At 44.8% G+C, this 17,212-nt stretch overlaps 1 protein-coding gene across 1 annotated transcript in view; it reads right to left on the bottom strand.

Annotated features, from left to right (window-relative positions):
- The window catches only part of LOC128655013 (proton channel OTOP2), a 155,692-nt gene that overhangs the window by 93,120 nt on the left and 45,360 nt on the right, over nt 1-17,212 (bottom strand). Inside the window, exon 3 of the mRNA XM_053708876.1 lies at nt 4,749-4,807. Coding sequence (XP_053564851.1) covers nt 4,749-4,807 — 59 coding nt within the window. The remainder of the gene's footprint in view (nt 1-4,748; nt 4,808-17,212) is intronic.

Genomic DNA, 17,212 nt, shown 5'->3' with positions numbered 1-17,212 from the left:
GTATGAGTGGAGGTTTTTTTCTTTGTACCCCCCTCACCTTGTAGTGGCTCTTTTCCTTGTAATTTTTTTGAGCGAGTGGTTACCACAGAAGCCTTTTCCACTTGTGTATTTGTATTAGTTAATGGCTCCCCTTCTGAGCCAGAGCCAGATCTGGAACTTTCGACTGTAGTCAAGTCCCTAGGTTTCTGATATCTTGGGCGTCTCCTGGGATGTTGAAATTGTCTCTGTCTCTCCTGTCTGGTGAGTTGCCAGAGGTATACTCGCTTATCACGTAAGTCATTGATGACTGCTTCCAGTTTTTTATTCTTGAAATCAATCAAGTCCGATTCGTATTTCTTTATTTGTTCTTGTAGTTTCTGAAGCCAATTTTCATTAGTGTAAGCTTGTAACTTCATTAAATTGAACTGTTCATAAGATTCAATTTCAACCTTAATCAGTGTCAGAAGCCATCCCACTTCTTTAATCACAAGTAGTACAAGGTCCAGGGAGCACTTATTCTCAATATTGCACCATTTCTCGCAAAAGGCAGGGTTATTCCCTCCTATTGTAGTTGTGTTTCTTATCCTAAATCCTCTCGGGATGTAGCCCTTACAATGATACTCGGACAAATGTGTCCCGTGCAGGACAAGATCCTTTTCCTTCTGTTTTAATTTAAGTAAATGTGTGTAGATATACACAGGCTTATCTGTTGTGGGGCCTGTAGTTAGTGCCCCAAATCTAATAAGGCTAGCATCTTCTTCTGTGAATTGGAAGGTGCTTGCCTCAGGAATCGTTTCCCCTGTGTCTGGTATATCTATTGATGTGTTGTAATCCTCTTGGTCATGCTAAGAATTTAAAAGCAAAAAGTCATTGGTAGGGTCCTTCAATAGTCGGGTTTAAAATCACAAAATACAAATAGTCAAAACAGATCGCACTCCAGACCTCTAATAACAACAACCCAGGGCGTGGCGAAGAGTTATAGATAAGCAACATAAGAAGCGCACTCCCATAGGAATCTTTTTTTCAAGCCTGTCACTTTATTAGTGAACGTTTTTGTACCAGACGGTCCGTCCTCAGACAAAAAATGTGTAACAAGAAAACTTACCCTCCCTTTCTTATGCTTTATTATGCACCACTGTATTATTGAGATCGTTATTTGCTTATTAATTGATTTTTTTAGATAGCTATATGTTTGCATAAGCCGCTCCTTTTTCTGAATGTATGATATGTGGCAATCACGCACCCACATTTTGGTTTGTCTGGTTGCTATGGCAACCTACGAGATGCAACAAAAATACTATGGGTAAGGTGTATGCAGTATATAGGTGTTTTGTCTCTTATATCTTATCTTGTGGGTTTATCCCTTAAATAATTTACATAATGTTGGGGATACTATCTTATTAATATTATAGACGCTCTGCTGTTATTTGATTGTTTCAGGACTGCATAAGCCATTCCTATTCCTGATTGGATGACAATGAGCCAATCATGCTCCTCCATTTTTGTTTTGTTTGGTTGCTATGGCAACCTTCGAGGCGCAATACAAATATTATGGGCACGGCTTACGCATTATAGAGGTAGTTTGTCTCACTTTGCTCATTTATCATTGATATAGCAATTATATATTGTTATGGATTCTCTGCTAGGTCATTTCGATGTTATATTTTTTAGATTGGACCGTCCCACGCTGCCCGGGATGATGACGCCACGATTAGGGGCGTGTCTACCCGTCAGAACGTGGAGACCACTGCACTGCTTATAAGATTGGTGGAGGGTAAGTTTTATTGTTACACATTTTGTCTGAGGAAGGACCGTCTGGTCCGAAAACGTTCACAAATAAAGTGAAAAAAGATTCCTATTGGAGTGCGCTTCTTATGTTGCTTATCTATAATTCTTTGCTGCACCCTGGGTTGCTGCTTTTAGACGTACGGAGTGTCAACTGTTTTTACACACAAACAAACATATATATATATATATATATATATACTGTATATAAATGTGTACAGAAAGAAGCAGGATGGCACTATATAGGGTGTATGGCAAGGGAATAAAATATCAATATTGATATTGCTATCATTGTACAGTATTGATATTGTATTCCCTTCGAAACGCGTAAGGTTAAGAGGCAGAAAGCCTCACCCAGATTGGGATCATTTTAGATGTTATTTGTACTTTGAATATTTTGAATGTCGGCTTGATGATTTTTATCGTATCATTGTATTGGGAGAATTATTATCAACACCTTACATATACCTCATAGTATTGAGGTTAAATAGTGTGAGTTGAATAATCCTCTTGTTATCTTTATGTTCATTTCAATAAATGGTATAACGCTATTAGCCCCTTCTGGCTTTTGTTTGTTTTCCCTATCTGTGGATTTAATGGCCTGAATACGGAGGGGAGGTTTTGAAGTGAGACAAACTGAGACTGGAAGCTTCTGTGCTTACAAGCATTGGAATCGGAGGATTCTTTCATCTACTGACATCCTGATCCATACTCTGGGAGGTGCCTGATCGATACTATCTACTTACTTCATATTGATTGAGGTTGTTGGAATTAAGTGTACATCTAACTGGGTGTGAAGATCACTCTGTTCTGGTGTACTTCATTCATTTGGACTAATGGTTTTTATTATGAATTTTTAATATATAATTATATTTCTCTATATGGACCTTGATAGGAATTTCATATGAACATAGATCTTGTATGAATTTTATGTGTATCTTATATGTATTTTCAAACGTGAATTTAATTGTATTTTGAATGTCATTTTAATTGTTAGGAGAGCTCTTTATGTGGGGTTTCTCACTGCTCCTTGCATTCTAGTAATAATATTAATAATCATCCTTAGTAGGTGCCATACGCCCTATATAGCGCCATCCTGCTTCTTTCTGTACCGACATTTTCAAGAGAGGTTTTGAGGGACCCCTTTTTCATTTTTAGGACAGGCAGTTTTTGTGTCTTTGTGATTTATATATGTCTATTGTGAATATTACCATATTGTGGTAGTTCTTTTAGTTTCCCCTGTTAGGTGCGCTTTTGGAGCTTATCTGGGGATTTGTTGTCCCAGATATTCTATTTTTCTTTTTATATATATATATATATATATATATATATATATATATATATATATATATATATATATATATATATATATATATATATATATATATATAAAATTAGTTTTAGGGTTTTTAATAAAAAAATAAAAACATATATATATATATACCTATTATTTATATGAATATATACAGATATAGAAATATACAGATATATATATAGAAAACGTGTCCAAAAGATAAATGAATCAACCCACTGTGTAACTTGTCTTCCTCAAGTAAAAGAGTATAACAATGTTTCAAATTATTAAATTATTTAAAGGACCAGTCAACACAGTAGATTTGCATAATCAACAAATGCAAGATAACAAGACAATGCAATATCACTTAGTCTGAACTTCAAATGAGTAGTAGATTTTTTTTCTGACAATTTTAAAAGCTATGTCTTTTTCCACTCCGCCTGTACCATGTGACAGCCATCAGCCAATCACAAATGCATACACATACCATGTGACAGCCATCAGCCATACACAAATGCATACACACTTAGTCTTGCACATGCTCAGTAGGAACTGGTGACTCAAAAAGTGTAAATATAAAAAGACTGTGCACATTTAGCTAATGTAAGTAAATTGGAAAGTTGTTTAAAATGGCTGCTCTATCTGAATAATGAAAGTTTAATTTTGATTGAGTGTCCATTTAAAGGATATAGTCCTAAATGGTGGTGTTCTTCACAATGACCTAGGTATAACCTCAAAGGAAAAAAAGATGAACACATATACACCTAGATTACAATTTGCGTGCTTACTGCAACGCACTTGCAATTTGTTTTTTTCCGGCTCCCTTGAGCTTCTTCAGCCTCGATAGCCTCACCAGTTCTTATGTTATTAAATACTATTTAATAACATAAGGACTGGGGAGGCTAGCACAGCTGAAGACGCTCAAGGAAACCAGAAAAAAAACATATTGCAAGTGCGCTGCAGTTGACGCGCAACTTTTTATCTAGGTGATAGTGATGTTCCGATTTCATAAAAGGTAAAGATTAGAAGAATCCTTACGTTTACGAGAGCTAATTACTGAGTAATACCTTAAGAATCAGCAACATCAACCGATCCGTTTGATAGAATTTTTTTTAATAACAAATAAAAACATGAACAGACATGATCACATAAGGAGTTTAACAGGGATAAACATTCACCAGTCAGTTCTACAGAAAGGGAATCACTCCGCGTTCTCTCCTGATGTTGGAACCAGCGTTAGGTGAAATGTTGCAGATTCATTAACTCCTCCTATTGCGTGTCAGTCTCCTTTGAGGTTATACCTGAACACCACCACCATTTGGAACTATATCCTTTAAATAATTTAATCATTTGAAACCTTTTTATACTCTTTTACTTGTGGAAGACAAGTTACACAATAGGTTGATTAATTTATCTTTTGGACACTTTTAATTTCGTTTAAGGAACACTCACTATTAAGTGTATAATATCTTGTACTTTTAATAAATAAAGTAATTTAAAGGAAACAAATAAATACTTATGAATTTCATTAGTATTTATTATAATTTCATTTTTAAATGTATAAAATAAAATTTAGAATTGTATTTTTGCACAAATTAATTTGATAAGACATTTGTAGACCTGTGCTGGACACATATTTAGTATAAAGAGACAACACAAGTGCATGTAGTAATTGTTATCATCTGCTCACCTGGTGCTGTTGACATACATCTGAACACAGTGTTTGCAAGAAACCCACAAGAAGTAAGTCTAATAGGAACAAGGAAATTACTATTAGTACTCCTAATGACAAGGGTCACAACACCAAAGGCAGGTACACCAGGCAGGGAGAAAAAGAGTCCACAGTAGCCTAGCAGTTGGAAAATATGGTGCAAACACCAACAGCACAGGGATAAATGGGTGCAGAGAAACATGATATATCTAGAACAGGGGGAAGTGTACATGGCACAGGGAGGGCAGTGGCAGATACACAAGGAACAAGATCATTTGGTAGAGACATGGCAAAGTAACAGCAGGGGCAGATACATTACAGGGAGAACAGGTGCCAGTGGCACAAATCACAGGAAGCATAGGGGGAAGTCTACAAGGCAGAGGGAAAAATACATCAGGGGCACAGCACAAGGACAGCAGGGGGCAGATACAAATAGCACAGGGAAAACAGGGGGCAAAAACACAGCATAGGGAGATTAGAGAGCAGAGACACAGCACAGGGGTAGAAGGGGGCAGAGGCACAACACAGGGAGTGCAGGGGGAAGAGATACAGCAAAGGGCGAGCAGAGACACATGGCACAGGGATAGCAGGGGACAGAGACACTGCACAGGGACAGAAATGGGCAGAGACACATTGCACAATGATATCAGGGAGCAGAGACACGTCACAGGGACAGCAGGAAGCAGTGACACATTGCACAATGATAGCAGGGAGCACTGACCCAGCACAGGGACAGCAGGAAGCAGTGACACATTGCACAATGATAGCAGGGAGCACTGACCCAGCACAGGGACAGCAGGGGGCAGACACATTGCACAATGATATCAGGGAGCAGAGACCCAGCATAGGGACAGCAGAGGGCAGAGACAATTGCACAATAATAGCAGGGAGCAGAGACCCAGCACAGGGACCAGTGGCAGCTCTAGACTTTGCGAGGCCTTAGGTGAAACTTGAGCATGAGGCCCCTACTAACACTGAATGGAATTTATTGAACTTGCATCAACATTAAAATCTTGTGTATATATCCTATACCACAACTCAGCACAGAAGAATGCTAGGGTCATTGACTTAAAGCAAAAATATTTGCGTTGCAGATTCCTAGCCCAAAACTATAAATACGAGTCCAGTCACCTGTCCCCTCACTCTACCCGATCACCTGTGCCCTCACACTCCCCAGTCACATGTGCCCTCACCCTCCCTAGTCACCTGTGCCCTCAGCCTCCCCAGCCACCTGTGCCCTCACCCTCCCCAGTCACCTGTGCCCTCACCCTCCCCAGTCACCTGTGCCCTCACCCTCCCCATTCACCTGTGCCCTGCCCTCACTCTCCCCAGTCACCTGTATCCTCACTCTCCCCAGTCACCTGTGCCCTCACCCTCCCCAGTCACCTGTGTCCTCACCCTCCCCAGTCACCTGTGCCCTGCCCTCACCCTCCCCAGTCACCTGTATCCTCACTCTCCCCAGTCACCTGTGCCCTCACCCTCCCCAGTCACCTGTGTCCTCACCCTCCCCAGTCACCTGTGTCCTCACCCTCCCCAGTCACCTGTGTCCTCACCCTCCCCAGTCACCTGTGCCCTCACCTTCCCCAGTCACTTGTGCCCTCACTCTCCCCAGCCACCTGTGCCCTCACCCTCCACAGCCACCTGTGCCCTCACCTTCCCCAGTCACCTGTGCTCTCACCCTCCCCAGTCCCCTGTGCCCTCACCCTCCCAAGTCACCTCAGTCACCTGTGCCCTCACCCTCCCCAGTCACCTGTACCCTCACCCTCCCCAGTCACCTGTGACCTCACCCTCCCCAGTAACCTGTGCCCTCACCCTCCCCAGTCACCTGTGCCCTCACCCTCCCCATTCATCTGTGCCCTTACCCTCCCCAGTCACCTGTGCCCTCACCCTCCCCAGTCACCTGTATCCTCACTCTCCCAGTCACCTGTATCCTCACTCTCCCCAGTCACCTGTGCCCTCCCCAGTCACCTGTGCCCTCCCCAGTCACCTGTGTCCTCACCCTCCCCAGTCACCTGTGTCCTCACCCTCCCCAGTCACCTGTGCCCTCACCTTCCCCAGTCACCTGTGCCCTCACTCTCCCAAGCCACCTGTGCCCTCACCCTCCCCAGCCACCTGTGCCCTCACCCTCCCCAGCCACCTATGCCCTCACCCTCCCCAGTCACCTGTGCCCTCACCCACCTTAGTCACCGGTACCCTTACCCTCCCCAGTCACCTGTACCCTCACCCTCCCCTGTCAACTGTACCCTCCCCCTCCCCAGTCATCTGTGCCCTCACCCTCCCCAGTCACCTGTACCTTCACCCTCCCCAGCCACCTGTCCCCTCACTCTCACCAGTCACCTTTGCCCTGCCATGAGTTTTTTAGACTATACTTAGAATTTTCCATTGATAAATGCACATTACATCTATTCCTCTACTCTCTCCAAGATATGCTTCTAAAATAAAAATAAATGGAATAACTCATCCCAAATGTCATAGCCCACAGCTTTAGTACCTTAGCATAATAAAAACTACTAGATTAAAAATCTGATAAAGTTTAAGATAAATCAGCAGAAGTCTGTGTATTGTTCTAATTGTAGAATATAGACTAATGGACACATCATTCCTGTTGTTCATAAAGTCTTATTTAAATAAATAATGTTATCAACGTAGACAATACATAGGTTTTGCAAACATAGGTTATGTATATAGATTTTCGGTGTGAAATATTGTTTGTTTTTAAGTCATTATGCTGCAACTATACTGACGGCTTTTTCTATTGACGATCAGCAACTTGAGCTATAAATTAGTAATTCTAAATGTAAAAGAAAGTTCTTATATATCTTAGAGAGAAAAATATATCTAAAGTTACTTTAAAGGATGATTTTTAACAAATAGTTTAGGTATTATCTCATTGTATCAATAAATAAGACTATCAATCAGCTAGCTCATTGTTATCTTGTTATTTTGTTACTTTGTTACTTTGTAACTAACATTAGATTGACACATCCTTTATGGGTGAGCTTTTCTTTAGTTGTCAGTTAGATTTCGGCATATTAACTGCTAGATTACGAGATTTTGTCGGTAAGGCTTGCCGGGCTAACGCTCCTTTTTTTCCTACCGCTCCCTTAAGCCAACGCTGGTATTACAGGTTTTTTTAAACCTGGCATTAGCCGCAAAAAGGTGAGCATAGAGCAAAATTTAGCTCCACATCTCACCTCAATACCAGCGTTGCGTACGGTAGCGGTGAGCTGGCTAAACGTGCTCATGCACGATTTCCCCAATGGGGCTGAGTTGGGTGGAAAAAAAACTAACACCTGCAAAAAAGCAGCGTTTAGCTCCTAACGCAGCCCCATTGATTCCTATAGGAAAATAAAAAATATGTCTGCATCTAACACCCTAACATGAACCCCGAGTCTAAACACCCCTAATCTTACACTTATTAACCCCTAATCTGCCGCCCCTGACATCGTCGCCACCTGCATTATACTATTAACCCCTAATCTGCTACAAATAGCACACAAGGGCCTCTATTTATGAAGGTCTGTCGGACCTGATCCGACAGTGCGGATCAGGTCCGACAGACCTCGCTCCATATTCAGCATTGCACCAGCAGCTCACAAGAGCTGCTGGTGCAATGCCGCCCCCTGCAGACTAGCGGCCAATAGGCCACCAGCAGGAGGGTGTCAATCAACCTGATCGTACTCGATTGGGTTGATTTCCGGCGATGTATGTCCGTCTGCTCAGAGCAGTTGGACAGGTTATGGAGCAGCAGACTTTGTGACCGCTGCTTCATAACTGCTGTTTTAGGCGAGCCTGCAGACTCGCCAGAAACACGGGGCATCATTCAGAGCTTGATAAATATGCCCCTATAAGTAGGAGGCAGAGACATACGGTACAGGGAGAACAGGAGGCAGATACAAATAGCACACTATAAGTAGGAGGCAGAGACATACGGCACAGGGAGAGAAGGAGGCAGATACAAATAGCACACTATAAGTAGGAGGCAGAGACATACAGCACAGGGAGAGCAGGATGCAGATACAAATAGCACACTATATGTAGGAGGCAGAGACATACGGCACAGGGAGAGCAGGAGGCAGATACAAGTAGCACACTATAAGTAGGAGGCAGAGACATACAGCACAGGGAGAGCAGGAGGCAGATACAAATAGCACACTATATGTAGGAGGCAGAGACATACGGCACAGGGAGAGCAGGAGGCAGATACAAATAGCACACTATAAGTAGGAGGCAGAGACATACAGCACAGGGAGAGCAGGAGACAGATACAAATAGCACACTATAAGTAGGAGGCAGAGACATACAGCACAGGGAGAGCAGGAGGCAGATACAAATAGCACACTATATGTAGGAGGCAGAGACATACGGCACAGGGAGAGCAGGAGGCAGATACAAGTAGCACACTATAAGTAGGAGGCAGAGACATACAGCACAGGGAGAGCAGGAGGCAGATACAAATAGCACACTATAAGTAGGAGGCAGAGACATACGGCACAGGGAGAGTAGGAGGCAGATACAAATAGTACACTATAAGTACGAGGCAGAGACATATGGCACAGGGAGAGTAGGAGGCAGATAGAAATAGCACACTATAAGTAGGAGGCAGAGACATACGGTACAGGGAGAGCAGGAGGCAGATACAAATAGCACATTATAAGTAGGAGGCAGAGACATACGGTACAGGGAGAGCAGGAAGCAGATACAAATAGCACACTATAAGTAGGAGGCAGAGACATATGGCACAGGGAGAGCAGGAGGCAGATACAAATAGCACACTATAAGTAGGAGGCAGAGACATATGGCACAGGGAGAGCAGGAGGCAGATACAAATAGCACACTATGAGTAGGAGGCAGAGACAATTGCACAGGGAGAGCAGGAGGCAGATACAAATAGTACACTATAAGTACGAGGCAGAGACATATGGCACAGGGAGAGTAGGAGGCAGATAGAAATAGCACACTATAAGTAGGAGGCAGAGACATACGGTACAGGGAGAGCAGGAGGCAGATACAAATAGCACACTATATGTAGGAGGCAGAGACATACGGCACAGGGAGAGCAGGAGGCAGATACAAGTAGCACACTATAAGTAGGAGGCAGAGACATACAGCACAGGGAGAGCAGGAGGCAGATACAAATAGCACACTATAAGTAGGAGGCAGAGACATACGGCACAGGGAGAGTAGGAGGCAGATACAAATAGTACACTATAAGTACGAGGCAGAGACATATGGCACAGGGAGAGTAGGAGGCAGATAGAAATAGCACACTATAAGTAGGAGGCAGAGACATACGGTACAGGGAGAGCAGGAGGCAGATACAAATAGCACATTATAAGTAGGAGGCAGAGACATACGGTACAGGGAGAGCAGGAAGCAGATACAAATAGCACACTATAAGTAGGAGGCAGAGACATATGGCACAGGGAGAGCAGGAGGCAGATACAAATAGCACACTATAAGTAGGAGGCAGAGACATATGGCACAGGGAGAGCAGGAGGCAGATACAAATAGCACACTATGAGTAGGAGGCAGAGACAATTGCACAGGGAGAGCAGGAGGCAGATACAAATAGCACACTATAAGTAGGAGGCAGAGACAATTGCACACTATAAGTAGGAGGCAGAGACATACAGCACAGGGAGAGCAGGAGGCAGATACAAATAGCACATTATGAGTAGGAGGCAGAGACAATTGCACAGGGAGAGCAGGATGCAGATACAAATAGCACACTATAAGTAGGAGGTAGAGACATACGGCACAGGGAGAGTAGGAGGCAGATACAAATAGCACACTATAAGTAGGAGGCAGAGACATACGGCACAGGGAGAGAAGGAGGCAGATACAAATAGCACACTATAAGTAGGAGGCAGAGACATACAGCACAGGGAGAGCAGGATGCAGATACAAAGAGCACACTATATGTAGGAGGCTGAGACATACGGCACAGGGAGAGCAGAAGGCAGATACAAGTAGCACACTATAAGTAGGAGGCAGAGACATACAGCACAGGGAGAGCAGGAGGCAGATACAAATAGCACACTATATGTAGGAGGCTGAGACATACAGCACAGGGAGAGCAGGAGGCAGATACAAGTAGCACACTATAAGTAGGAGGCAGAGACATACAGCACAGGGAGAGCAGGAGGCAGATACAAATAGCACACTATAAGTAGGAGGCAGAGACATACGGCACAGGGAGAGTAGGAGGCAGATACAAATAGTACACTATAAGTAGGAGGCAGAGACATATGGCACAGGGAGAGCAGGAGGCAGATACAAGTAGCACACTATAAGTAGGAGGCAGAGACATACAGCACAGGGAGAGCAGGAGGCAGATACAAATAGCACACTATAAGTAGGAGGCAGAGACATACGGCACAGGGAGAGTAGGAGGCAGATACAAATAGTACACTATAAGTAGGAGGCAGAGACATATGGCACAGGGAGAGTAGGAGGCAGATACAAATAGCACACTATAAGTAGGAGGCAGAGACATACGGTACAGGGAGAGCAGGAGGCAGATACAAATAGCACACTATAAGTAGGAGGCAGAGACATACGGTACAGGGAGAGCAGGAGGCAGATACAAATAGCACACTATAAGTAGGAGGCAGAGACATACAGCACAGGGAGAGCAGGAGGCAGATACAAATAGCACACTATGAGTAGGAGGCAGAGACATACGGTACAGGGAGAGCAGGAGGCAGATACAAATAGCACACTATAAGTAGGAGGCAGAGACATACAGCACAAGGAAAGCAGGAGGCAGATACAAATAGCACACTATAAGTAGGAGGCAGAGACATACTGTACAGGGAGAGCAGGAGGCAGATACAAATAGCACACTATAAGTAGGAGGCAGAGACATACGGCACAGGGAGAGCAGGAGGCAGATACAAATAGCACACTATGAGTAGGAGGCAGAGACAATTGCACAGGGAGAGCAGGAGGCAGATACAAATAGCACACTATAAGTAGGAGGCAGAGACATACGGCACAGGGAGAGTAGGAGGCAGATACAAATAGTACACTATAAGTAGGAGGCAGAGACATATGGCACAGGGAGGGCAGGAGGCAGATACAAATAGTACACTATAAGTAGGAGGCAGAGATATACGGTACAGGGAGAGCAGGAGGCAGATACAAATAGCACACTATAAGTAGGAGAAAGAGACATACGGTACAGGGAGAGCAGGAGGCAGATACAAATAGCACACTATAAGTAGGAGGCAGAGACATACAGCACAAGGAGAGCAGGAGGCAGATACAAATAGCACACTATAAGTAGGAAGCAGAGACATATGGCACAGGGAGAGCAGGATGCAGATACAAATAGCACACTATAAGTAGGAGGCAGAGACATACAGCACAAGGAGAGCAGGAGGCAGATACACATAGCACACTATAAGTAGGAGGCAGAGACATACGGCACAGGGAGAGCAGGACGCAGATACAAATAGCACACTATGAGTAGGAGGCAGAGACAATTGCACAGGGAGAGCAGGAGGCAGATACAAATAGCACACTATAAGTAGGAGGCAGAGACATACGGCACAGGGAGAGTAGAAGGCAGATACAAATAGTACACTATAAGTAGGAGGTAGAGACATATGGCACAGGGAGGGCAGGAGGCAGATACAAATAGTACACTATAAGTAGGAGGCAGAGACATACGGTACAGGGAGAGCAGGAGGCAGATACAAATAGCACACTATAAGTAGGAGACAGAGACATACGGTACAGGGAGAGCAGGAGGCAGGTACAAATAGCACACTATAGGTAGGAGGTAGAGATATAAAGCACAAGGAGAGCAGGAGGCAGATACAAATAGCACACTATAAGTAGGAGGCAGAGATATACAGCACAAGGAGAGCAGGAGGCAGATACAAATAGCACACTATAAGTAGGAGGCAGAGACATAAGGCACAGGGAGAGCAGGAGGCAGATACAAATAGCACACTATGAGTAGGAGGCAGAGACAATTGCACAGGGAGAGCAGGAGGCAGATACAAATAGCACACTATAAGTAGGAGGCAGAGACATACGGCACAGGGAGAGTAGGAGGCAGATACAAATAGTACACTATAAGAAGGAGGCAGAGACATATGGCACAGGGAGGGCAGGAGGCAGATACAAATAGTACACTATAAGTAGGAGGCAGAGACATACGGTACATGGAGAGCAGGAGGCAGATACAAATAGCACACTATAAGTATAGGAGGCAGAGACATACGGCACAGGGAGAGCAGGAGGCAGATACAAATAGCACACTATAAGTATAGGAGGCAGAGACATACGGCACAGGGAGGGCAGGAGGCAGATACAAATAGTACACTATAAGTAGGAGGCAGAGACATAGAGCACAAGGAAAGCAGGAGGCAGATACAAATAGAACACTATAAGTAGGAGGCAGAGACATACTGTACAGGGAGAGCAGGAGGCAGATACAAATAGCACACTATAAGTAGGAGGCAGAGACATACGGCACAGGGAGAGCAGGAGGCAGATACAAATAGCACACTATGAGTAGGAGGCAGAGACAATTGCACAGGGAGAGCAGGAGGCAGATACAAATAGCACACTATAAGTAGGAGGCAGAGACATACGGCACAGGGAGAGTAGGAGGCAGATACAAATAGTACACTATAAGTAGGAGGCAGAGACATATGGCACAGGGAGGGCAGGAGGCAGATACAAATAGTACACTATAAGTAGGAGGCAGATATATACGGTACAGGGAGAGCAGGAGGCAGATACAAATAGCACACTATAAGTAGGAGACAGAGACATACGGTACAGGGAGAGCAGGAGGCAGATACAAATAGCACACTATAAGTAGGAGGCAGAGACATACGGTACAGGGAGAGCAGGAGGCAGATACAAATAGCACACTATAAGTAGGAGGCAGAGACATACAGCACAGGGAGAGCAGGAGGCAGATACAAATAGCACACTATAAGTAGGAAGCAGAGACATATGGCACAGGGAGAGCAGGATGCAGATACAAATAGCACACTATAAGTAGGAGGCAGAGACATACAGCACAAGGAGAGCAGGAGGCAGATACACATAGCACACTATAAGTAGGAGGCAGAGACATACGGCACAGGGAGAGCAGGACGCAGATACAAATAGCACACTATGAGTAGGAGGCAGAGACAATTGCACAGGGAGAGCAGGAGGCAGATACAAATAGCACACTATAAGTAGGAGGCAGAGACATACGGCACAGGGAGAGTAGAAGGCAGATACAAATAGTACACTATAAGTAGGAGGTAGAGACATATGGCACAGGGAGGGCAGGAGGCAGATACAAATAGTACACTATAAGTAGGAGGCAGAGACATACGGTACAGGGAGAGCAGGAGGCAGATACAAATAGCACACTATAAGTAGGAGACAGAGACATACGGTACAGGGAGAGCAGGAGGCAGGTACAAATAGCACACTATAGGTAGGAGGCAGAGATATAAAGCACAAGGAGAGCAGGAGGCAGATACAAATAGCACACTATAAGTAGGAGGCAGAGATATACAGCACAAGGAGAGCAGGAGGCAGATACAAATAGCACACTATAAGTAGGAGGCAGAGACATACGGCACAGGGAGAGCAGGAGGCAGATACAAATAGCACACTATGAGTAGGAGGCAGAGACAATTGCACAGGGAGAGCAGGAGGCAGATACAAATAGCACACTATAAGTAGGAGGCAGAGACATACGGCACAGGGAGAGTAGGAGGCAGATACAAATAGTACACTATAAGAAGGAGGCAGAGACATATGGCACAGGGAGGGCAGGAGGCAGATACAAATAGTACACTATAAGTAGGAGGCAGAGACATACGGTACATGGAGAGCAGGAGGCAGATACAAATAGCACACTATAAGTATAGGAGGCAGAGACATACGGCACAGGGAGAGCAGGAGGCAGATACAAATAGCACACTATAAGTATAGGAGGCAGAGACTTACGGCACAGGGAGGGCAGGAGGCAGATACAAATAGTACACTATAAGTAGGAGGCAGAGACTTACGGTACATGGAGAGCAGGAGGCAGATACAAATAGCACACTATAAGTATAGGAGGCAGAGACATACGGCACAGGGAGAGCAGGAGGCAGATACAAATAGCACACTATAAGTATAGGAGGCAGAGACTTACGGCACAGGGAGGGCAGGAGGCAGATACAAATAGTACACTATAAGTAGGAGGCAGAGACTTACGGTACAGGGAGAGCAGGAGGCAGATACAAATAGCACACTATAAGTAGGAGGCAGAGACATACAGTACATGGAGAGCAGGAGGCAGATACAAATAGCGCACTATAAGTAGGAGGCAGAGACATACGGTACAGGGAGAGCAGGAGGCACATACAAATAGCACACTATAAGTAGGGGGCAGAGACAATTTCACAGGGAGAGAAGGAGGCAGATACAAATAGCACACTATAAGTAGGAGGCAGAGACATATGGCACAGGGAGGGCAGGAGGCAGATACAAATAGTACACTATAAGTAGGAGGCAGAGACATACAGCACAGGGAGAGCAGGAGGCAGATACAAATAGCACACTATAAGTAGGGGGCAGAGACAATTGCACAGGGAGAGAAGGAGGCAGATACAAATAGCACACTATAAGTAGGAGGCAGAGACATACAGCACAGGGAGAGCAGGATGCAGATACAAATAGCACACTATATGTAGGAGGCTGAGACATACGGCACAGGGAGAGCAGGAGGCAGATACAAGTAGCACACTATAAGTAGGAGGCAGAGACATACAGCACAGGGAGAGCAGGAGGCAGATACAAATAGCACACTATATGTAGGAGGCTGAGACATACGGCACAGGGAGAGCAGGAGGCAGATACAAGTAGCACACTATAAGTAGGAGGCAGAGACATACAGCACAGGGAGAGCAGGAGGCAGATACAAATAGCACACTATAAGTAGAAGGCAGAGACATACAGCACAGGGAGAGTAGGAGGCAGATACAAATAGTACACTATAAGTAGGAGGCAGAGACATATGGCACAGGGAGAGTAGGAGGCAGATACAAATAGCACACTATAAGTAGGAGGCAGAGACATACGGTACAGGGAGAGCAGGAGGCAGATACAAATAGCACACTATAAGTAGGAGGCAGAGACATACGGTACAGGGAGAGCAGGAGGCAGATACAAATAGCACACTATAAGTAGGAGGCAGAGACATACGGTACAGGGAGAGCAAGAGGCAGATACAAATAGCACACTATAAGTAGGAGGCAGAGACATACAGCACAGGGAGAGCAGGAGGCAGATACAAATAGCACACTATGAGTAGGAGGCAGAGACATACGGTACAGGGAGAGCAGGAGGCAGATACAAATAGCACACTATAAGTTGGAGGCAGAGACATACAGCACAAGGAAAGCAGGAGGCAGATACAAATAGCACACTATAAGTAGGAGGCAGAGACATACTGTACAGGGAGAGCAGGAGGCAGATACAAATAGCACACTATAAGTAGGAGGCAGAGACATACGGCACAGGGAGAGCAGGAGGCAGATACAAATAGCACACTATGAGTAGGAGGCAGAGACAATTGCACAGGGAGAGCAGGAGGCAGATACAAATAGCACACTATAAGTAGGAGGCAGAGACATACGGCACAGGGAGAGTAGGAGGCAGATACAAATAGTACACTATAAGTAGGAGGCAGAGACATATGGCACAGGGAGGGCAGGAGGCAGATACAAATAGTACACTATAAGTAGGAGGCAGAGATATACGGTACAGGGAGAGCAGGAGGCAGATACAAATAGCACACTATAAGTAGGAGACAGAGACATACGGTACAGGGAGAGCAGGAGGCAGATACAAATAGCACACTATAAGTAGGAGGCAGAGACATACGGTACAGGGAGAGCAGGAGGCAGATACAAATAGCACACTATAAGTAGGAGGCAGAGACATACAGCACAAGGAGAGCAGGAGGCAGATACAAATAGCACACTATAAGTAGGAAGCAGAGACATATGGCACAGGGAGAGCAGGATGCAGATACAAATAGCACACTATAAGTAGGAGGCAGAGACATACAGCACAAGGAGAGCAGGAGGCAGATACAAATAGCACACTATAAGTAGGAGGCAGAGACATACGGCACAGGGAGAGCAGGACGCAGATACAAATAGCACACTATGAGTAGGAGGCAGAGACAATTGCACAGGGAGAGCAGGAGGCAGATACAAATAGCACACTATAAGTAGGAGGCAGAGACATACGGCACAGGGAGAGTAGGAGGCAGATACAAATAGTACACTATAAGTAGGAGGTAGAGACATATGGCACAGGGAGGGCAGGAGGCAGATACAAATAGTACACTATAAGTAGGAGGCAGAGACATACGGTACAGGGAGAGCAGGAGGCAGATACAAATAGCACACTATAAGTAGGAG

Source organism: Bombina bombina, chromosome 1 (genome assembly GCF_027579735.1).
Source record: "Bombina bombina isolate aBomBom1 chromosome 1, aBomBom1.pri, whole genome shotgun sequence".
NCBI lineage: Eukaryota > Metazoa > Chordata > Amphibia > Anura > Bombinatoridae > Bombina > Bombina bombina.
The sequence above is the reverse complement of the archived record's forward strand: the minus strand, read 5'-3'. Positions and strand labels throughout refer to the sequence as shown.